The 22,083-nt window shown below is 39.2% G+C and overlaps 2 protein-coding genes across 4 annotated transcripts; both read right to left on the reverse strand.

Annotated features, from left to right (window-relative positions):
• Positions 1 to 1,695: 1,695 nt before the first annotated feature.
• LOC148703501 (LEAF RUST 10 DISEASE-RESISTANCE LOCUS RECEPTOR-LIKE PROTEIN KINASE-like 2.1) lies at positions 1,696 to 12,110 on the reverse strand. Its single transcript, XM_089930767.1, has 3 exons — positions 11,296 to 12,110; positions 4,145 to 4,180; positions 1,696 to 2,909 (listed from the first exon to the last, which is right to left on the reverse strand). The coding sequence occupies exons 1-3, from the start codon at positions 12,080 to 12,082 to the stop codon at positions 1,789 to 1,791; spliced, it is 1,944 nt and encodes a 647-aa protein (XP_089786893.1). The 5' UTR covers positions 12,083 to 12,110; the 3' UTR covers positions 1,696 to 1,788.
• A 3,111-nt stretch (positions 12,111 to 15,221) lies between these two features.
• Positions 15,222 to 21,820, reverse strand: LOC103720970 (PR5-like receptor kinase). Of its 3 annotated transcripts, XM_088722000.2 has the most exons (4): positions 20,811 to 21,820; positions 18,569 to 18,607; positions 16,012 to 17,103; positions 15,222 to 15,902 (listed from the first exon to the last, which is right to left on the reverse strand). In XM_088722000.2, the coding sequence occupies exons 1-3, from the start codon at positions 21,514 to 21,516 to the stop codon at positions 16,016 to 16,018; spliced, it is 1,833 nt and encodes a 610-aa protein (XP_088578126.2). In that variant the 5' UTR covers positions 21,517 to 21,820; the 3' UTR covers positions 15,222 to 15,902; positions 16,012 to 16,015. The 3 variants fall into 3 exon arrangements, with proteins under 3 accessions (XP_088578126.2, XP_088578125.2, XP_038984724.3); XM_088721999.2 differs by having other exon boundaries at positions 15,222 to 17,103; XM_039128796.3 differs by lacking the exon at positions 18,569 to 18,607 and having other exon boundaries at positions 15,222 to 17,103.
• Between the last annotated feature and the right edge of the window lie 263 nt (positions 21,821 to 22,083).

Consider the following 22,083-nt stretch of genomic DNA (forward strand, 5'->3'; position numbering starts at 1 on the left):
GTTTTCGGTGCTCCTGTTCTTCTGGAGATGAGGGAGTTAAGCTCCCTGAGTACCCGCTACTGGTGCTCTTGTTTCTTCTGAGATGAGGGAGTTACGCTTCCTGAGCATCAGCTTCTCGTGTTCTTGTTTCTTTGGAGATGAGCGAGTTAAGCTCCCTGAGCACCAGCTTCCGGTGCTCTTGTTCCTCCATGGAGGAGGCGGCGACGTACGTCACACCGTACCATCAGAAACTTGGCGAAAGTAAACTTGGCAGGCGCGGTCCTGCTGTCGATCAAGTAGGAGCAACGCGCCACATCATACTGTCAGAAGCTTGGCAAAGGTAAACTTGGCAGGCGCATGGTCCTGCTCTCGATCATGGAGGCATATATTTGCATGACACCGCTCCAGTCCTTAATCTCCAGCTTTATTTGCTGCCCTTGGCTCCTTCATTATCTAGTTCGAGGTCTCTTGCTCTTCTTTTATGGTGCTTTCGTCTACAAGCATCATTGAGCTTCGATTGCATTCTCTTTGAGATCTGTTCTTGCTGTGGACATCTTTAACAAAGCTCATCCTCCTCGCATCTTTCACTCTATTGTTTTCAAACTCAAGTTGGTGTCCACTTTACCACTTTGAGTTTGAGAAGGATCTTAGAATCCATTGATTGATTGTTTATGCCAAACTTAGTCGGCTAAACTTCATCTTGATTGATTTGTGATTGATTGTGCTTTAGTCAGTCTTACCAAACTTCATCAGCCTCCTAATACTATATAAAGATTGCCCCTGTACATTGTAAAGACGAGCAAAAATACGATTCTCTTATTTTTCTCTTCTTCCCTAATTATTTCAACAAGGTAAATGCTTTTGGATTTCCATTTGCATATCAAGTTTTGGAATTTCTTAAAAGACTTTAGATATTGTTTTTTACTAGAATGCACATGAATATCCAACGTTTTGACATTGCTTTAGATCAGGTGCTATAGAATCTCATTATGACATGTTGTAGAGCAATCAAAATTCAAAATAACAACAACAAATGATGCACACATTTTCTCCAGCAAAATACAATTAGAATCAGCTCAGAGTCTTCCAATTCTACTGTTTTATTTGTCTGCTTGCAAAGTGACACCTACGACTCCACAATATGTTTACTACAATACTACCACACCGTTTTAACAACTCATCGCTCTGCTTCCCCCATAGCAGTGGCTGATATATATGATGGAACTCTCATGTTATTGGAAGCAGTAATTCATCTCGTACATACTTTCAAATACATGAATATTTGGAAAACGAATGCATGTACCATGTAATTGGCACTTCCTATGCGATCACTACAATGTATCCTCAAATGTCTGTTCAATGGGGGAAAAAAAGGAGAAGAAAAGAAAAAGAAAACTCAATTGGTACGATGGACTAGAAAAGAAAAATTACTTCTCTCATTTCTCTGTCAGTGGCTAAACACGACAACATATAAAGATCACAATGTACAGAAAAATACATTCTTTCAGCATCATATATTCATGACCAAGTAATTCTTGTTTTTGTTAACCAATTTGCAATACTGGTTTATTGTTTAAAGTGTGCATGCCCACATCGCAGAGAGTTATTTTTGGAGAAAGCACAGAGAGACTGCAATGCTTGATTACTGTAACAATGACAGTTGGAGGAAGCATACACATAAAGCCATCTCTAAAAGTATAAAAGTAAATCATTTCAGTTAAGCTTCCATATTTATTTATTATAAGCTGAATCATGTGTTGTTTGCTACACCAAAAGAAAATTCATACTTCCCACAGGGAGTCAAACATATCAGGCAGTCATTTCTGCTGATGAATCAATCAATGATCCTTGAGGAGGAGATAGAACTTGAGGAGAAGATAGAACTGGATTTGGAGGGAGTTGCAAGTCACTTAGGCTTCCCTGCAACATATCTACCACCTTGCTCATGGAAGGTCGATTTTCTGGTTTGGTTTGTATGCACCATAGCCCAACTAATATCATCTTTCTGGCGATTTCTTCAGTTTCCACTGTTACCCCATAAGCTTGTAGACCTCCATCTTGCTCAAGATGCTTATAAATCCAATGTGGAAAATAAATTTCACTAGTTTCCCCAGCTCCAACATCTATATTCTTTCTTCCTCCAACCATTTCCAGCAACATCATTCCATAGCTATATACATCAGATTTACTAGAGACAACTCCAAAATTTCTCGAGAAAACTTCCGGGGCAATATAGCCGATCGTTCCTCTGGTATCTGCCATGGAAAGTATGCTAACTTTTGGCGGGCATAACTTAGCCAACCCAAAATCAGATATCTTCGGACAAAATTCCTGGTCTAATAGGATATTATGAGGTTTAATATCGAAATGTACTATACGTGTGTTGCACCCACGATGCAGGTATGCTAAACCTTGGGCTACGCCAGTTGCTATTTGGTATAACATCTCCTGACCAAGAATTGATTTCTCTGAGTATATGTACTTATCTAGTGATCCATTGGGCATGAATTCATAAATAAGTGCTCTTTTGGACTCCTCTGAACAAAAGCCCAGCAGACTAACAATGTTCACATGAGAGGTCCTACCTATGCTTGCAACCTCATTAACAAATTCCTCTCCATCACCCTTGGAGTCTGATAAGATCTTTACAGCAGCCAAACGACCATCCATGAGAGTACCTTTGAATACAGTGCCATAACCACCTTGTCCTAGTTTTTCGTGAAATTTTCTGGTGATCTTTTTCACATCTTTGTACCTGTATTTTTTTGGAGCAAAAGATCCATATCTCTCCAGAAAGGCTTTAATATTCTGTGAATTATCTGATTTTTTTCTCCAAAAGAAGATTGAGTTGGGAAGTTTTTCATGCTGGCGTAAGTAGAGAAAGGATAAAAGGCATGCCAAAAGGAGACCACCGGTAAGTGCTGCTGAACCTACAAAGAGAGTATGAGTTCATGACTGAAAAATGCCAATGCTAAGAAGATACTTACAAATAACCTTTAACATTATCGATTTATAATTAATAATATTAAAGAAAAGATGGGAAGAAATAACTACTAGAATGCCCATGGTCATCTTGAAAATTTAACTTTTGCTTCAAGAAATGGGCTTAAATAGGGTCGGGGGAACCGTCCCGAACCAGGCGATTCGAGTTGAACCGAGCCATCCCGGCGGTAGACCGGGATAGTTCCGGCAACGGAAACGAAACTCATCAACGAAGAAAAAAAAGAAGAAGAAAAAAGAGAAAAAGGGAGAGCGAGCGGCTTCGTGACTTTTAAGTGAAGTCGGAAAATCACTTACCGATTTTACTTAAATATTGCGAAATAAAAAAATGGGACCTAAGCCCCATTTTAATTTGTATTGGAGATTTAGAAACTTCCCTAAAGCTTTTCAGCCTATTATTCCTATGTTGTTCTTGGCCATGATTTGGACTTGTTGGAAGTTGAGAAATGCATGTATCTTTCTCCACAGAGAATCTTCCATCACTTCTATCGCTTATGCTAGTCTTCAATTTTTCAATGACTGGTCAATTTGTATGCAATCAAAAGCTCTTGTTGGTTTTTGGGAAGATTAGTAGTAGAGTCAAAGCCCTTCCTTCCTCTCTGCAGGATGATTAAATCCCTCTATTTGGTTGTTTGATCCGATGCTGTTGGTTGAAGGTTTCCTAGTATCATGCAATTCATGTTAGATGATTTGGCCGGATTCATAGCAATTGACCAATGGCTGGTTAGTGTTGGCAAGGTCATTTCTGGAACAGAGCATCCTGTATATATCAGCATGATATTCATGCCGGGCTGCTGCTGTTGCTTTGGAAGATTATGTGCTTTTTGACTTTTCCTATGTCCTCTGTTTTCTCCTGAATCTTGTAATTCTTCATTGCTCCTCTCTGATGTAATTTTTTCTATTGATTTAATTAAAAACGGGCGGCTCATCTTGCCTCCCTTTCAATAAAAAAAAAAGAAATTCCTAAGATGCTAGATAACTATCTTTGAGGGTTTTCTTTGTTCTATTTTACGGTCCATAAAGTATGTCCGGGAGCTGCCATTTTTTTTTTAAAAAAAAACATCTCATGAAGTACCTATCCTTGCAATGCTGTACCAAAAAATGACTTCTCATGATGTTTAGAAAGATGAAAAAACTTTGAAGAGATTGGGTTGGTGTTCAATACCTATTGCAATCTTCCTCCATGGCTTGCTTTTTTTTTCTGCATGAGATAATCCATCACAAACAGAGTTTAGTGCAGAAAGAAAATGATTTTACTAGTTTTATCAGAAATTAAAACTCTCAGAAATATCTCTTCCCTCTCTTTCTCTCTCTTATTTCCTCTCTTCTTTCTCTCCTAATCTCTCTTTCTCTCTATAAAAGACCTATAGACCCCAGTGAAGGGTCCCACCTTTCTATCCTATGAATCCAGATTGATGTCTATAAAGAGACCCTAAACTGCCCTAGTGCCTAGGCCGCCTATCGGACTGATCACCTTGGCCATATTGAGTGTTTCTGAAACCACTATTGATAAATCTTGTTGAATGATCTTGACCTCAATCGAGACCGTGCCCTATAATTCATTAAGTGAACCGTTTAGTCCGACCCATTTGGAACCACTATTCTCTTGATCAAACCTTCTCTTATTATTTTTAATTCAATTAAAATTATTGAATAGAAATTAATTTTGCTTTTAATATTTTTAAATAGGTTCAGCAGATTTGCCTAGTGATGTCTGATGATCTAAGGTGAAAGAGGTAAGTAGATCTTAGACTCATTATTATTTTTAAAATGATCATGTTTTTTATGCATATGGTATTGCCAGTAAAGATGTCATTTTTTTTTAAAATTATGGATCTGCATAGTATTATGAAAATAATGCTTTATTATAAAAAATAGTTCTATGAATATTTTTAATGAAAATAGTTTTGCTATGAAATATGAATTTACTCGTGTGATTTAGTATTTTTTATCTATTTATATATATATTTTAAGAAAAAAATATAAATATTTGAAATGCTCCCAAATAGCTATTTATTTTGCGAAGCCAATTCTCTAAATCTGCCCTTACTCCCAATGGTCTTTAAAGCTTTGCTACCCTCTAAGCATTCTGAAAATGAGCAAGGACAGAGCGAGAGCATGAACTTCTAAAAATGAAGAAGGAGAGAGCGATGGAGACGGATGAGAGATTTAGGCATAAGAAAGGGAAGGGCGGTTGTTGGCGGTTTGACGTTTGACCGTCTTATTTCCAAAAGTCTTCTTTTTGTCCAAGATGAATGGAGCATGAAAGTTCGTGCCGAGAAAAAAAGCACGCAAGTCGCGTATAGAGAAAAGGGTAATTGACTTTCCCATCCCTCTAAAGACTCCACTATAACAAAAAGTCCTTGTTAATTAAATCTCAAACAACCGGTCCAGAAACTTTCCAAACTGTAATTCCCGGTCCCTGAGCCCCTTTTATTTTGAAATAAGATACCGAAAATGCTTCTTCCCTCATGATCTCCCATCCTTCCGAAGAAGAAGAATTTCAGAGACTTTCCAAACTGTAATCTCCCAGCCGCGGCTGCTGCCGACCGCGGCCTGCCCCCTCCCGCGGCCGCCGCCGGCCCGGCTCGCCTCCTCCCGAGCCCCCTCCTGCGACCGCGCCGCCGGGAATGCCTCCGCCCCTGCCCCCATGGTGGGAAGGTGCCGAAGAAGAGGAAGAAGGGCGCCGTCCCGCGTCCTGCGGCTGTCGCCGGCCATGGCCCGCCCTCCTCCAGCGTCCGCCGTGGCCCAACCCCTTTCCGGCGCCGCCGGCCTCGCGGGAAGAGAAGAAAGAAGAAGAAGGGAAGAAGAGAAGAAAAAAAAGAAAAAGAAAAGAAAAAGTTTGAACTGGGGTCGACTCCTGCTCTGCTGGGGTCGACTCGTGAGAATCTTGGGTCGACTCGCTCACTTCTACAACAATTTTCTAAGAACACTTAACTGTGTGCACAGTCCTGTTAACTGTGTTCGCAGACAACTTAACTGTGTGCCGTCAGCTCGCGGAAGGAGAAAAAAGAAGAAAGAAGAAGAAGGGAAGAAGAGAATAAAAAAAAAGAAAAAAAAAAGAAAAAAAAGGAAAAAATAAAAATAAAGTTAAATAAGCTTGGAACAATTAAATAAGTTTGGAACACACTTAATCTAACATGACACACGGTTAAATAAGCTTGGAACATATTTAAATCATCCCGGAACACACTTATTCTACCCCAGAACACAGTTATTTCGACTGTGCACACAGTTAAGTGTTATTAGAAAATTATTGTAGACTTATACTGAGGTCGACCCCTGAAGAGCTGGGGTCGACCCCTGAAGAGCTGGGGTCGACCCCTGAAGAGCTGGAGTCGACCCTTGAAATCAGGCAGAAAAACAGCTCTCTGGAAAGCCTGAGAGAGTCGACTCCAGGTGAGCAGGGGTCGACCCCAGGTCTGTGAACACAGTTAAGTTGTCTGTGAACACAGTTAACTTGTCTAGGAACACAGTTAACTTGTCTAGGAACACAGTTAAGTTGTCTGTGAACACAGTTAAGTTGTCTAGGAACACAGTTGTTTGGGAACACAGTTAAGTTGTTTGGGAACACAGTTAACTTGTCTGGGAAGACAGTTAAGTTGTCTATGAACACAGTTAATTTGTCTAGGAGCACAGTTAAGTTGTTTGGGAACACGGTTAACTTGTCTGGAAACACAGTTAAGTTGTCTAGGAATACAGTTAACTTGTCTAGGAACACAGTTAAGTTGTCTAGGAACACAGTTAACTTGTCTAGGAACACAGTTGTTTAGGAACACAGTTAAATTGTTTGGGAACATAGTTAACTTGTCTAGGAACACAGTTAACTTGTCTAGGAACACAGTTGTCTAGGAACACAGTTAAGTTGTCTGTGAACACAGTTAAGTTGTTTAGGAACACAGTTATCTAAGAATACAGTTAAGTTGTTTGGGAACACAGTTAACTTGTCTAGGAACACAGTTAATTTATCTAGGAACACAGTTAAGTTGTTTGGGAACACGGTTAACTTGTCTGGGAACACAGTTAACTTGTCTAGAAACACAGTTAACTTGTCTAGGAACACAGTTAAGTTGTCTAGGAACACAGTTAACTTGTCTAGGAACACAGTTGTTTAGGAACACAGTTAAATTGTTTGGGAACACAGTTAACTTGTCTAGGAACACAGTTAACTTGTCTAGGAACACAGTTGTCTAGGAACACAATTAAGTTGTCTGTGAACACAGTTAAGTTGTTTAGGAACACAGTTATCTAAGAATACAGTTAAGTTGTTTGGGAACACAGTTAATTTGTCTAGGAACACAGTTGTCTAGGAACACAGTTAAGTTGTTTGGGAACACAGTTAACTTGTCTGTGAACACAGTTAAGTTGTCTAGGAACACAGTTAACTTGTCTGGGAACACAGTTAAGTTGTCTAGGAACACAGTTAACTTGTCTAGGAACACAGTTGTTTAGGAACACAGTTAAATTGTTTGGGAACACAGTTAACTTGTCTAGGAACACAGTTAACTTGTCTAGGAACACAGTTGTCTAGGAACACAGTTAAGTTGTCTGTGAACACAGTTAAGTTGTTTAGGAACACAGGTATCTAAGAATACAGTTAAGTTGTTTGGGAACATAGTTAATTTGTCTAGGAACACAGTTGTCTAGGAACACAGTTAAGTTGTTTGGGAACACAGTTAACTTGTCTGGGAACACAGTTAAGTTGTCTAGGAACACAGCTAACTTGTCTGGGAACACAGCTAACTTGTCTGGAACACAGTTAACTTGTCTAGGAACACAGTTGTTTAGGAACAGAGTTAAATTGTTTGGGAACACAGTTAACTTGTCTAGGAACACAGTTAACTTGTCTAGGAATACAGTTGTCTAGGAACACAGTTAAGTTGTCTGTGAACACAGTTAAGTTGTTTAGGAACACAGTTATCTAAGAATACAGTTAAGTTGTTTGGGAACACAATTAACTTGTCTAGGAACACAGTTAATTTGTCTAGGAACACAGTTAAGTTGTTTGGGAACACAGTTAACTTGTCTGGAAATACAGTTAAGTTATCTAGGAACACAGTTAACTTGTCTGGGAACACAGTTAAGTTGTCTAGGAACACAGTTAACTTGTCTAGGAACACAGTTGTTTAGGAACACAGTTAAATTGTTTGAGAACACAGTTAACTTATTTAGGAACACAATTAACTTGTCTAGGAACACAGTTGTCTAGGAACACAGTTAGGTTGTTTGGGAACACAATTAACTTGTCTGGGAACACAGTTAAGTTGTCTAGGAACACAGTTAACTTGTCTAGGAACACAGTTGTTTAGGAACACAGTTAAATTGTTTGGGAACACAGTTAACTTGTCTAGGAACACAGTTAACTTGTCTAGGAACACAGTTGTCTTGGAACACAGTTAAGTTGTTTGGGAACACAGTTAACTTATCTGGGAACACAGTTAACTTGTCTAGGAACACAGTTAAGTTGTTTGGGAACAAAGTTAACTTGTCTAGGAACACTGTTAACTTGTCTAGGAACACAGTTCAGTTGTTTGAGAACACAGTTAACTTGTCTAGGAACACAGTTGTCTAGGTACATAGTTAAGTTATCTAGGAACACAGTTAACTTGTCTAGGAAAGCCTGAGAGTCGACTCCAGGTGAGCAGGGGTCGACTCCAGGTCTGTGAACATAGTTAAGTTGTCTGTGAACACAGTTAACTTTATTTTTATTTTTATTTTATTTTCTTTTCTTCTTTTTCTTTCATTTTCTTTTTTTTCTTTTCTTTTTCTTTTTTTTTTCTTCTCTTCTTCCCTTCTCCTTCTTTCTTCTTCCTTCTCCTCTCGCGAGGCCGGCAGCTACGGAAGGGGGTCGGACGGTGGCGGCCGCAAGATGGGGCCACCGGGGGGGGGGGGGGGGGGGGGGGGCAGCGGCTCCTCTTCTTTGGCACCTCCCCACCGTGGGGCGGAGGTATTTCCGGCGGCGCGGAAGGGGGCAGCGGGTGCGGGAGGGGGCGGGCGACGGGCGCGGCGGCAGGTGCGGGAGGGGGTGGGCCATGGCCGGCGGCAGGTGCGGGAGGGGGTGGGCCGTGGCCGGCGGCTGCCTTTTTCTTCTCCTTCTTCGGTGGGAATGGGAGAGGCGGGGGCATTTTTGTCCCATAAAGCAATGTTAAAATATATATGGACCGGTTGTTAAACAACCGGTCAACAGGGATTTAATGTTAAAGTTCGGTCAATAAATGGACCGCTGAGCAAGTTCCCCATGCACCCGAGACGCGGTTTGCGTTGGTGAGAAGTGGAAACGAAACTTTCATTTTAGATTGACTTGTCATCCATGCTAGATTTTTAAAAGCATTATTTTCATCTCATTCTTAATGGTGTAGTTAAAATTCACAAAAAAGTTGCCTTCAAGTCTTAAAATTGATAATTAATAATTTAATTCTCAAGTGAAAAAAATATAATTCTAGCATTGGGAGCCATAATTCACAAGGATGGCTTAGTTGACCCGCAAAGAATAGTGACCAGCAACCACTAAAATATATCTTTGTATTAATGTCAATCAGGATATATAACAACTTTCGGATGTTTTATGTTTTTGATGATTTTGTTTTAGAACACCATTGTGTTTATGTGATCTTCGATCCCTCGCCTCGTTTGGCAACTTAACATCAATCTCCATTGTCTATCATCTTAATCATTTATCATACTAATTTTCAAAAAATACATCAGTATTCTCTCGCCCCATGTTACAAAAAACTTTTGATGTATATGAAGAAACACGGAGACCTTCTTGGCACCGCACCATGGTCTCAAGTAGATGGATGCCTACGGAATTCACATGCATTGGTCCCTGCTGGGAAAGAAACTTCCATATCATTTATTAGATTTCCTCTAAAGAATCGTCCTTTGCCATGGCAATACAACACTGCCTTCCATGCATGGCACGTTTCTAGACTGGTTTGTGACATGAACCTGCAACAATTTTTTGACCTTCCTAAATTCATTCTGAAAATAGAAATGCTATATATTATGCCTTTTCACATCAATAACCTAATCTTCGTCCACTTTCATGTCATACGTTCAGTCCGTTCAGCTGATTTTTTCACCTTGATTTAGAGCAACATACCTGGCAAGGTCCATAGCCCAAATTTGAAATGGATTAGTCTAGAACTTAGCCTATGTTAGCGAGGTGTTTTGTTAGGCAAGGCCTAGTGTGATACACATTCCAGAATACAATTTCTTCTACAGCCTTATCCCTAACCTAACTTGTGCTTAGGATATCTTTCTTTATAGTCACCTTCATATGTCACAGGAGAGGTAGCAGCGAGACTTGGACCTGGGACCTTATACCCCCGACTTACCTAACAGAGGGACGAAGGCTCTCTCCACTTCACCACCGGATACTGTATGGAAAATAACTTCTGATTTCTTATCCCGAACTTCAAATTAATATTTGCATTGTCTGTATGTTGTGTTGGAGCCTAAAAGATATACTTGAAGTCTTACGGGCCCATTAAACTCTTTAATAACTGAAAACTAAGCAGGCGGTGTAAACCATGTTGTGCCTCTTCTTTGATGCTCTAATTTAACTTTTTGTAAGTACGTATATGGATGTGTATTTAGTTCAGTATAAGTTATAAGCTTGAAAGATCTTGGTATTTATATAGAGCTAAAAAATTTAAATAATATCATTCATCTAACCTCGTGAAACTCTAAGTTGTTATACTTTTTTCCGTTGCATCACATCCATTAACGGTACTCTATTTTTTTTCCCGAGACGACATGTAAGAACGACTGATAGCAAATGAAATTAGTTTTAGATAATTCTTTTTGATCAGAAACATTGCTTGCTTCATGGCAATGTAATCATAAATTCCATCTTGAAAATCTAATTATCATCACTTAATCTCCCTAATATACTTTTCCCAGCAATTCATCATTTGTTTTTGATTCACTCCAATATCTTTTCTATATATATATGATAAGCACCAGGAGTGGAACCCACGCATCTCCGTCCCCCTCTTTGTTTCATCTCTACCAACCCATGTGTCAGGTTTTCAAGAAAAAGATTTCTCGAGGCAAATTGCATTTTTTCTAAAGTGAACTACTTCAAATCAACCTAATTCACTAGACCTGATCTGTAGCATACCTAAATTCCATGGCTTCTTGGGTCTTTCCTGAAACTATTTTTATCTTTTTTATATAAATAAGGCACCTATAACAAAGCTGATGTTTCTCGAACTCTTAAAGCTGTGTGATTTGCCTTAGATCTTCAAGTTCTTTCGAGTTGAGTAGCTACTTGAAAGAGAACAACTTGCAGGGTACGGTCCGAATACATACCTTCATGACACGAGCCGGTATGCAATCCGTCGGGACAGAAGCAGGGACGATCATTGTCTGAATCGTACCCACAAATCCCACCAGAGCCGACGCAGCCTCCGCACCACGCGCTTCCCACCATCCACCTCAAGGCGAACCCCTCCTGCAGCGCGTCCTCGTAGGATATACCGCCGCTCACCAATTGCCCCACAACCGTCTTATTCATCGGAAGAATCGCAGACGATTGACACCCGGCTGGCAAACTATAGTTGTCGAGCCAATAATACCAGTACAGCCTGGTTTTGTCGTCAAAGAGGCAGCCGATATCATGTAGCGGAGGATTTTTTAAGCTGCTGCAGTTGATGAACACGGTGATGTTCAGGTCAAGGTCGGAGTACTCGAAGAGGAGGTGATCGAAGGTGGTGTTCTCGTCTGGCCTGGGGCAGGACTGGCCGACATAATTCTGGTTTACGATGGTCAGGAGGCTGTTCGAGTAGTCGACGCCCTTCACTTGGTACTCAATATTTTCTATTTTGATCATGGGTTCTTGGTCGACGCAAGTGAGGTTAAAACCTGGGTAGCCGCAATAGTCGGGACGGCCATCCATAAGAAACGGATAAGACACATCGATCGACAAGTTTCCGCAGGTAAAGGTAGCCGGAGCATCACAATCCAAGTATTGGTTGGAGGTTGCATCGGCGAAAGGAGGAGGCAGCGACGACAAAGTGAAGAAGAGAGCGTGGAGGAAGGGAAGAAACATTTGTTGAAGGAGAAGCAGTAGATGTATTTTGTCCTGCTTTTGGCTCATTGGTTCGGCAGCTTTAAGGAATTTATAGAGCAACCTTGAAGAGAAGGAATAGAAGAAAAATTAGATGAATTGGTTCTTACGTTGTTTGGTACGTGGCATTTTATCAATGGCTAAAATCAGAAATTAAGGGAACGTGGAACAGAAGATGGCGGCAGCAAGAAATTATTCATAGCAGAGAGTCGGACGAAATCCGAAGGGAGGAGCCCCACCTACAAGATATTTCTTCTCTGACTGGTTAAACCGAATGTGCCGTGTATAACCCGTCCGACTGAGTCGAGTCAATGGAGACAGCTACCGTGCGGCGGTCTTGTTTGTGAACAACATAGGCACGCACCTAGCCAGCTGCTGACGACACCGTATCTGGCTTCTAAACGAATTGTAATTGTTGCACGATATCATTACAATTGTATGGGAGTTGATAAAAAACATTGCAGGATGAGTTAGGTTTAAACTTGTAGAACCTTTTCTGATACATTTTCAAATGTGCGAGGACAGAAAAAAGGTAGCCAGAGCATAAACTTCATAAAATGAGGAAGGAGAGAGCCACGGCACAAACGGAGAAGGGTGGGAATTTTAGGCATAAGAAAGGGAAGGGTGACTGATGGCGGTTTGACCAGTCTCATATCCAAAAGTCTCCTTTGTTCCTCCTTTTTTTTCTTTGCCCATGTTTGTGCGTGTTGACTTATAGTTTGGCTGATCCATCACTCAGCTAGTAGATCTAGTCAAATCAATAATTTCTCTATTAAGACACGGTTTAGCATTAATGAGAAGTAGAAACGAAATTTCTATTTTGGGACCATTGGCGCACTTGTCATCCATGCTAGATTTTTAGATGCATTATCTTCATCTCATTTTCTAATAGTGTAGTTAAAATCCATGAAGAATTTGCTTTCATATCTTAAAATGAATAAATTTATAATTTAATTCTAAAGTAAAAAGTATAGTTTTATCACAGCAAATATGAGCTGTAACTCACAAGGATGACTAAATTGATGAATAGCGACTTCTATCTAGTAAGCACTAAATATTTTTTTATTAATGTCAATGAGGATACATAATAACTTTTTGGATAGTTTTAACTTTTTGATGATTTTGTTTTAAAAAATGTGTGAAAACACTGTTGTGTTTACATGTAATCTTCCAAGGCCTCATTCGGCGACTTAAAATCATCCACCGTTCATCTATCATATTAATCATTTATCATACTAATTTTCAAAAAAAAATATCAATATTCTCTTGCCCCATATTGCAAGAAACTTGGCCGTGTATATGAAACAAGTGCTATATAGCATTGTTGTTATGTTTTTTGCCAAATTGTTGGAGGCATCACTAAACATCATGGTGTCTGATTGAAAATTTTGATTTCATTGACTTGAGATCCTATTCAATAAAATCTAAATAACTATCTATCACCTAGAATTCCACTAATGGCAGTAAATATCAAAAGCCTTGACTTCTTCTTCAATAAGAAATAATATCGCTTGATTAATATTTAATGTCCAAGTTGATGAGTAGTTTCACTTTCCTATGTTTTTGAAGGGGCACATACAAAATGCAAGAGCGGTTATTCCATTTCTTTTTCTAGCAATTGTTGTCACTGAACCCCTCATGATTCGTTAAAGATCTACACGAATTTTTCTTTCTTCTTGTAGACCAACAAGCTCACTGACGGAATTTAGGCTAAGATTATAATGTCTTTAGAAGACCATAAGCTGAGCAACAGGCCCCATTTATGCAGGACATCATGCATAAATACCCAAACATGCCTTACGTAATCTCGCCTCTTTCCCTTCTTGTAACTATGAGGTAAATGCTTTTGGATTTCATTTGCATATCAAGTTTTATAATTTCCTAAAAGACATCAAATATTATTTTTTACTAGAGTGCGCAAAAGCCCAAGCTGTTCACAAGCAACTGACTCCAAAGCAGAGTTCTTCAATCTCTCTCTCTCTCTCTCTCTCCAAGAGAAAGGTTTGTTTTTTCCCCATGCTGGATTGAACGATTAGAAAACATAATGCCACATAATAAACAAACAGAGCCTTCATGGGCCTTCAAAAGATTGCGGCAAGCTTGGGCTCGTTGGAAGGATTGAGTTCTTCAACTACTAACAAGCCAACCTTGAACAAAAATGCCAGAAATTTCCAGGAGTTTGAGCCCAGGTTTATATATGCCAAATACTAGTTGCACCAACAATAAGCAAGTAGTTAAATCAGTGCAAATTGTATTCAGGTCAATACCTATTAAACAGATAGAAGAGAGAAAATTCTGTTCTCTCCAAAATTTAGAAAAAATTTCTTGAAAAGTCATAGAAAATTCAGCTGCCACATTATGAACTTCAATTTGACTGTGCTCTTTTTAATAGATTCCCAATTCAAAAAAAAAAAAGGAAACTCCTTTCTCCACTCCAATCTAAGTATACTTTTTTATAGGATGGGGAAAATTGCATTATTTTTTAACTAAAGTGAGGAGAGAGGGAAGGCCGCGGTAACTCCTTGGCACTTCCATAGCCATGATATAGCATTTTGGGGGTTAGGGCTAGAGTTCCAATCTCTCTACATCGCCATTGGAACCGTGCCCGCATAGAGGGAAAAGGTGATGGACAAGCTCTCCTATCTTCTTGACCATTTATTTTACTATTTGGGACTTAGTTAAATGTTGTTTTGATGCACCACAATAATTAGCAATTACATTATATTTTATATAAAATTTATATTATATTTTTATTTTTAAAATATTTTAATATTTATTTGTTTTTTACTCCCTAACACATTGGGGGTATTTTGCTTGTTCTAATTACCTTTTCTAATTAGAAGTTTCACGTATCGAAGACTCTTTTTATTAAAACTAAGCTTGTACAATCAAAAAAATTCATGGATATAAATATAACCTAATCTATGTTATTATTAAATAAAATATTTGTTAGATAAATACATGCAGTGCACGTCCGAAATGCTCGTATTTCATTATCTAGATGGTTTATTTTCACTTCTTGAAAAACTATGCCTGGTGATTGGTTTCTGACGATCAGAAATTTCTCAGTAAAATTAATTGGATATTGATATATAATGCGAGCAAATGTAAACAGCAAAACATTCGAGACTGCCATGCAAAGTTGAGCCAAAGTCCATACTCGACATGGTTTCTTGTTGTAACCCCAAATGCATATATACTTATCAAATTTTTTTTTATAAACAAAATAAAATCAATTGCCATAATAGATTACAAACAGAAATAGCCATTGTGATTTCCCTATTTGTAGTTAGGCACGTAAACAGCATGTGAAGATCACAACTCACCCGGAGGATGTGAATGTGAATTTTGATGGTTCTGCGCATGAATGGAGCTGCTGGTAGTGGATATGTTGCAAGGGATTTACACTGGAAGACTTCTAGCTGCTGGGTCTGCACCCGTCCTTCACCAACATGCGGCCACCCTTAGCAGCTGGTAACCAGTGTTTACTCCCAACCCACTCAGATTGGAAGGCCTCTCCCATGCTTAAATAGGGGAACCAGGCTGCAGAGTTGGTGGCTGGGTATGCTTGTTCTACAAATGCTGAGATTCCATGGACTCATGAGGACTTCCCTGAAGGTCTTCTTGATGCAGTTATGGCTGATATCTGGGACTGAATACAATATTTCAGCATCCTAAGTATTGATCTATTCATTCTGACTTGCCTCGCTAGTTGATTAACTGATTTGCAATATCAGCTGGTTTAAAGCTTTGCACAATGCCAATGTTGTCTGCCAATGAGAGAGGGAATGCAGTGCCTGACTCTTTGGTTACAGATAGGGAAGCACATCTGAACATGACCAGGCTTTTTCTGAAAAAAAAATGATCGTTTCAGTAAAACTTACATATCCCTTTCTTTAAACAATTCAAGACCCCAGCAGTGTGTAATTGATCTAACGGGTCCAAAGAATCCATTTTACCATCTCATGCAGTTAGTTTTGATGAAGAGGCAACAAATGATTCTGAAGGAGAAAATGTATTTGGCTTTGGAGGCATTTGCAAATCATTGACACTTCCCTGCAGCATATCTAACACCTTGCTCATTGAGGGACGATTTCCTGGCATTGTTTGTATGCACCATAAACCAACTAAAATTATCTTCCTTGCAATTTCTTCCGTTTCACTTGTCACTCCAAAAGCTTGTAAATCTCCATCTTGGCTCAGACGCTCATAAATCCAGTGTGGAAAATAAGTTTCACTCGTGTTCCCAACTCCAGCATCCATGTTCTTTCTTCCTCCCACCATTTCTAATACCATCATTCCATAGCTATACACATCTGATTTACTAGAGACAACTCCAAAATTCCTGGAGAACACTTCTGGGGCAATATAACCAATTGTTCCTCTAGCATCTGCCATAGAAAGTATACTATCTTTTGCTGGGCATAACTTAGCCAATCCAAAATCAGATATCTTGGGACAAAATTCATTGTCTAATAGGATGTTATGTGGTTTAATATCAAAATGTACTATACGTGTGCTGCACCCACGATGCAGGTACTCTAAGCCTCGGGCAATGCCAATTGCAATCTGATGCAGTTTTTCCAACCCAAGAGTTGTTAGTTTCTTGGAATAAATGTACTTCTCAAGCGATCCATTGGGCATGAACTCATAAATCAAAGCTCTTTTGGACCCCTCTAAGCAAAAGCCTAGAAGACCGACAATGTTCACATGAGAGGTCCTACCAATGCTTGCAACCTCATTGACAAATTCCTCCCCATTGCCTTTAGAATCACTTAAGATCTTGACAGCCACCAAACGACCATTATCGAGACTACCTTTGAATACAGTGCCATAACCACCTTGGCCTAGTTGGACATGAAAATTTTTGGTTATTTTCTTCATATCTGTGTACCTGTATCTTTTTGGAGCAAGGGGGCCATATTTCTCTAAAACCGCTTCGAGATCGTGTGCTTTGTTAGGCTTTTTCCAAATCAGATGTCTACACTGGTGAAGATTGGGAATGAACATCACAGATATCAAGAAGCAGCCTCCAACCCCTGCTGTTAAACCTGAAAAAGAAGGCAAAAAAATATAGCAGCAATTAGAAAGTGCCAATGCATGCATGATTATTTGCAGATAGAATTTGACATCACCAATTATCACTAGAAACTTTTAAGGCTAAGAGCACAGGAACTCCTAAAACCAAGTCACTGTAAAAGCTGTAAAACCTATTCTTTTGAGCTTCCCGAGCCTAACTTTGGTGGATATTGAAGATCTATTATAGGGCTTTAAAGCTGTGATGGGTCTTATCAACATATGATGGGTCAAAGCCTATTAAGGAAGAAGAAAAGAGGCACATATTGATAAAAGTTTTGAAACTCCTATTCAGGTACGAAGTTCTAGCGAGAGTTTCACAGAATTCTGCAATTTTTTTTCCCTTCAACGTTTCTAACCTTGGGTATATCAATAGCTTTATTTCCTCATTAAAATCTGATAGCCTTTAAGTTGACAGATAATGACTGTGATAGCGAAACAGAACCATCAAACTGATCTTAATTCTCCATATTCTATTGTCCAGTATTCTTTGTTTACAAATTGCTAATGCTCATCACAGAAGTTTTCCTGTGCAGCTTTTTTTTTTCATGAACACCAACAGGTTCAACTAATATTTTAGTCATAGACATTTTCTTCCACTGATCTGGGTTATGAATGGATGATTAAATTGAACTCCCTCTTCACTAGTTCCTGCACAATGTGTCATTGACCATTGATGGATGTATTAATATCATTCATGCCACCAGGAAATACAAATATCAGGAATCTAATAGATCAATCAACTTATAAGCTATTTAATTGTCAATACTAGAACTGAGAACTTTAATAGAAACAGATAGCCCCAAGCTATCAAAGTTACTGTGGAAAATGGCATGTCACTATACTTTCTGTTTTCCCTCTTGAGAAAAGGAGCAGAGCTCCACCTAACTTCATTAAGAGAATGGAGAGATACAAAGAGGACTTTCCTCAGAAGAATAATCGGATGCGGTTAAGAAAGTTTATTTAGCACTGAAAGAGAGTTTTAAGGAAGCTAGGTATGGCACCATGTTCATATCCTACATATTAAAGAAATTGTGGCTGGAAAATGAGCCGAGCTCGAACATTCTTTAGAGCTGGCTCTGTAAATGAGTTGATCCTGAACACCAGTTCTGTTCAATTTTAGTGGGAAAGCTCAGCTAGATTTGGCTCGACTAAAGCTTGGCGCGTAGTTTAGCCAAGCTGAGCTTGAGCACTTAATGCGAAGCTCAGTTCAAGCTCAAGCGAAGAGTTTGAGCAGTTGTTCTGATATATCGAGCCAAGCCAAGCCAAACCGAGCAGCCTGATACTCAGGCTCAGCTTGCTTACACCCCTAAATATCCATCAAATTACTACATCATAATGGAACTATTACTTTATACATCCTAAAAATGGTTAACAGAAACATTATAGACCTAGCCATTTGAAAAGGGAGTGACTGGGTCAGAGAGGCATTCTTGTTACCTATTAGAAGCTTCCTCTTCAGATTGCTCTTTTCTGCAGCTTCAAGTTACCAGCCAAGAAGTGTCAGTGCAGAACTAAAATAATCCAAAGTAGAGTCATATCTTAAAATCCACAAAAACATATTAGTGCTCATTTACAGTCTCATTTTTTTTGTCATTTTTGAGGGAAGGTATTTACAATCTCATTATTATCTTTCTACTTTAGACTAACATCTTTCTATAGCAAAACCTAAAAGCTTTTATTGACAACCACTTAGATGAACTTCTAACTTCTAGCTAGAACTTCATCTATTAATTAATCAGATAGGTTAAAGCAAGCAACTAGCAGTAACTTCAACATATCAGGCACGATTCTTTAGATGTTTTGGGCAAAAGATTAAAACAGAGAAGGAAATATAGAGGTGCAAAATTCAGAAATATATTTTTGAACTTGGAAGCTCCCATGGTGCTATGTTTGAAGAATTCAGGTGAAGCTGGACATGTTATAACTGGCAGACAGTAGAGATAAGGGCTTCTAAAGGGCCCGACGAGTCAGCAGGATGGGTCTTTCATTCTCTAGTTTATCTTAATTTTAATCTTTCCAAAGAATGCAGGTAAAGAGTTTATCAAATATGTCAGCAGAGAAATCATAATTTTTTGGCTTGTAATTGAATGAGGATTGGTAGTGGCACAGATGTTGATGAATGAAGAGTGTCAGATAGAGGAATTGGAGGATTGAATTCATAAAAGAAAATTTTTTGAGGATAAAGATTGAGTCAGAGCTAAGGAAACAGAAGAAAGGAGTACAGACCTAAAAGAAGACCCAAAAAAAGAAGAGAAGAAACAGAATAAGAAAAAGAAGAAGAAAATGATAAGAAATTCACAGGCCAATTTCTGTGAGAAATTGCCAAACTTTAAAGGGTACCAGATTTCCTTCAGACACACCAGCACTGATGCCCCTTAAATTGGACATGTGGTATAGAACTGTCGCAGTGGACCATGTGTGACCCTCTGCATTTATGATTAGGGGTGTTCATGAAGAAATGAGTTCTGATAATGTGATCACATGGTAGCACTAATGATTTTACTTCAAAAATAAGATTATTTAGACCTCTCAGAAATATGTGTTCCTTCTAGACTTGCATCTTTCCATAAGTGGAATTCCTGAGATCTTCATTTTTTAATAAATCCTGGGTGATCTTTGATCTCCTGTTTCATCAAAAAAAAAAAAAAAAAGAAATTCCTGAGATGCATGTCAGTTTGCTTCGTCCATCTGGAGCCTAAATGCACTTCTAAAAATCAAATGTTTTCTCTAAATATGTTGGAAGAAGAAGATTCAGAAGACTGCTGGAGGTTGTGTTTTATGTCATCATGCTTAGGAATCAGTAGATCATTTATTTTCTACTTATGCATTTTTCTCTACTATTTGGAAAAGGATTTGTTGTTCCCTTGGAGTTTCACCCCCAAACATCCTTTGAATACCTATATATGGATTGGAGATTCAGAAACTTCCCTAAGCTTTCCAGCTTATTATTCCTATGCTGTTTTTGGCAATGATTTGGGCTTGTTGGAAGGAGAGAAATGCATGGATCTTTCTCAACAAACAATGTTCCATCACTTTTGTGGCTTGTGCTGGTCTTCAATTTTTCAATGAATGGTCAATTTTTATGCAATCAAAAGCTCTTGTCGGTTTTTGGTTAAATCCCTCTATTTGGTTGTTTGATCCCATGCTGTTGGTTGAAGGTTTCCTAGTATCATGCAATTCATGTTAGATGATTTGGCCGGATTCATAGCAATTGACCAATGGCTTGATATTCATGCCGGGCTGCTGCTGTTGCTTTGGAAGATTATGCGTTTTTTTCCTTTTCCTATGTCCTCTGTTTTCTCCTGAATCTTGTAATTCTTCCTTGCTCCTCTCTGATGTAATTTTTTCTATTGATTTAATTAAAAACGGGCGGCTCATCTTGCCTCCCTTTCAATAAAATAAAAAAAAAGAAATTCCTAAGATGCTAGATGACTATCTTTGAGGGTTTTCCTTGTTCTATTTTACGGTCCATAAAGTATGTCCTGGAGCTGCCATTTTTTTATAAAAAAAACATCTCCATAATTGTCAATTTACATAAATCTCGAACCACTAGATCCAACGTTATGAACTAATTTGACTGAAGCAGCAGCAAGCAATGATTCCACTACATGACATGATACTCTAGATGCTTAAAAACGTCATAAAAATTTCACAAAAACAGAAGGTTGTAGAAATCTACTTTGACATTCGTTGTTGCATAGGCACGTGGAATCTCCTCCAATGTCATGTTTGAAGCATCCCGAACTCATGTCCTGTAAATGCGAGTAAATGGCAGATGATAGGGAAAGGTTATCACGATCTTCCCCGAATGATAGCTTCCATTTGAACAATGGGCTGGGACTGGCCCAGCACGCTGCATGATGAGGTCCTTCATCCTCTAATCTATTGGAAAAGTGAAGCTGGTACTCTGTGCAAAGACTACGATTATAGATTTCGTGGAAGATGTCGGTAGAACAATTATAATCACTCAGCTTGCAATTGAAGAATGATTGGTTCTGGCCGACAGACTGAGGAAGGAACAAATTCTCAGATAGATGAACTGGAGGATCAAAATCATAACGTAAATTGCAGTCTGGTATCTGCAAGCCATTGCCGAACTCTTGGTCTTGAATTATGGTAAAATTTTGAGCGTAGTCAATTATTTCTAAGACGTACCAGTGCTCATGCCCATGAAATTGAATGATAGGTGTGGAGCCATTACAGGAGACCTTATGATGCCCTCCGCATTCAGAAGTGGTGGTGTTTGTGCAGAAAGGAGACCTTATTCCTACAGAGGAAGGACTGCCGCATGGTAGACTCTTTGGATTCGATGGGGACGAGCAAGAAAGATTGGGGAAAACAAGGAAGATGAAGGGGATTATGAGGCAGGAAAAGGAAAGAGCCATAGTAAGTAACACCACGAGCTTTGCGGTACGACACACTTATTACAAGCAGCCCTCTTATACCACGGCCCTTTTTTTGAAGGGATCTCATATCCCTGCCCTGATTGCTGAGAGTCCGTGGTTTCATGGATTCCTTGCAAGACCATATGATGACTTGGACTGGAGGACTAAGACGCGTGGTAAAACCAAAAGGTTGAACCCCACCGCGCCCATGTGAAATGAACTGGGAGAGGGAGAGGAGCTTCCATTCTGTTTGTCCTTGCGTTCAGACCTCTCCAAGACTGCCCAAGAAGCTGGGGAAAAGTCGGAAAAATAAATTTTGTCCTTGACTTGACTTCTACAAGCCTGTCGAAGAAGTTGGGGAAAGTGGGAAACCCGACAGAGAGTGTAAACAATCTTTCTTGCTTGGCACGTCGGAGTTAGAAAGAAAGAAGAGGCGAGCTTCCTGGAAATTTCGGCAATGCTTTTAAAAATTCTTGAACTTTGTTAAGGGGAGATAAACAGCATTAAGAAATCCTGCAGATTTCTGGGCAATTGAAAAGACTTGGAAAATGTCAAAGCCTTTCACGT

The sequence above is a fragment of the Phoenix dactylifera genome, chromosome 5 (assembly GCF_051530095.1).
Source record: "Phoenix dactylifera cultivar Ajwa chromosome 5, Ajwa_hap1_PhDact_Kaust_v1.1, whole genome shotgun sequence".
Lineage (NCBI taxonomy): Eukaryota > Viridiplantae > Streptophyta > Magnoliopsida > Arecales > Arecaceae > Phoenix > Phoenix dactylifera.

What these genes read in the sequence shown, in the direction of transcription:
- LOC148703501 (XM_089930767.1), bottom strand. Translation starts at nt 12,082, where the DNA reads ATGAGCCAAAAGCAGGACAAAATACATCTACTGCTTCTCCTTCAACAA. An exon ending in TACCGGCTCGTGTCATGAAG is followed by an intron (nt 4,181 to 11,295) that starts GTATGTATTCGG and finishes TATCTCATGCAG; the next exon opens with AAAAAAAAAGCAAGCCATGG. An exon ending in ATGGAGGAAGATTGCAATAG is followed by an intron (nt 2,910 to 4,144) that starts GTATTGAACACC and finishes CTCTCTTTGTAG; the next exon opens with GTTCAGCAGCACTTACCGGT.
- LOC103720970 (XM_088722000.2), bottom strand. Translation starts at nt 21,516, where the DNA reads ATGGCTCTTTCCTTTTCCTGCCTCATAATCCCCTTCATCTTCCTTGTT. An exon ending in ATGCAACAACGAATGTCAAA is followed by an intron (nt 18,608 to 20,810) that starts GTAGATTTCTAC and finishes GGTAACTTGAAG; the next exon opens with CTGCAGAAAAGAGCAATCTG. An exon ending in GAAGAGGAAGCTTCTAATAG is followed by an intron (nt 17,104 to 18,568) that starts GTAACAAGAATG and finishes CTTCTTTTTCAG; the next exon opens with GTTTAACAGCAGGGGTTGGA.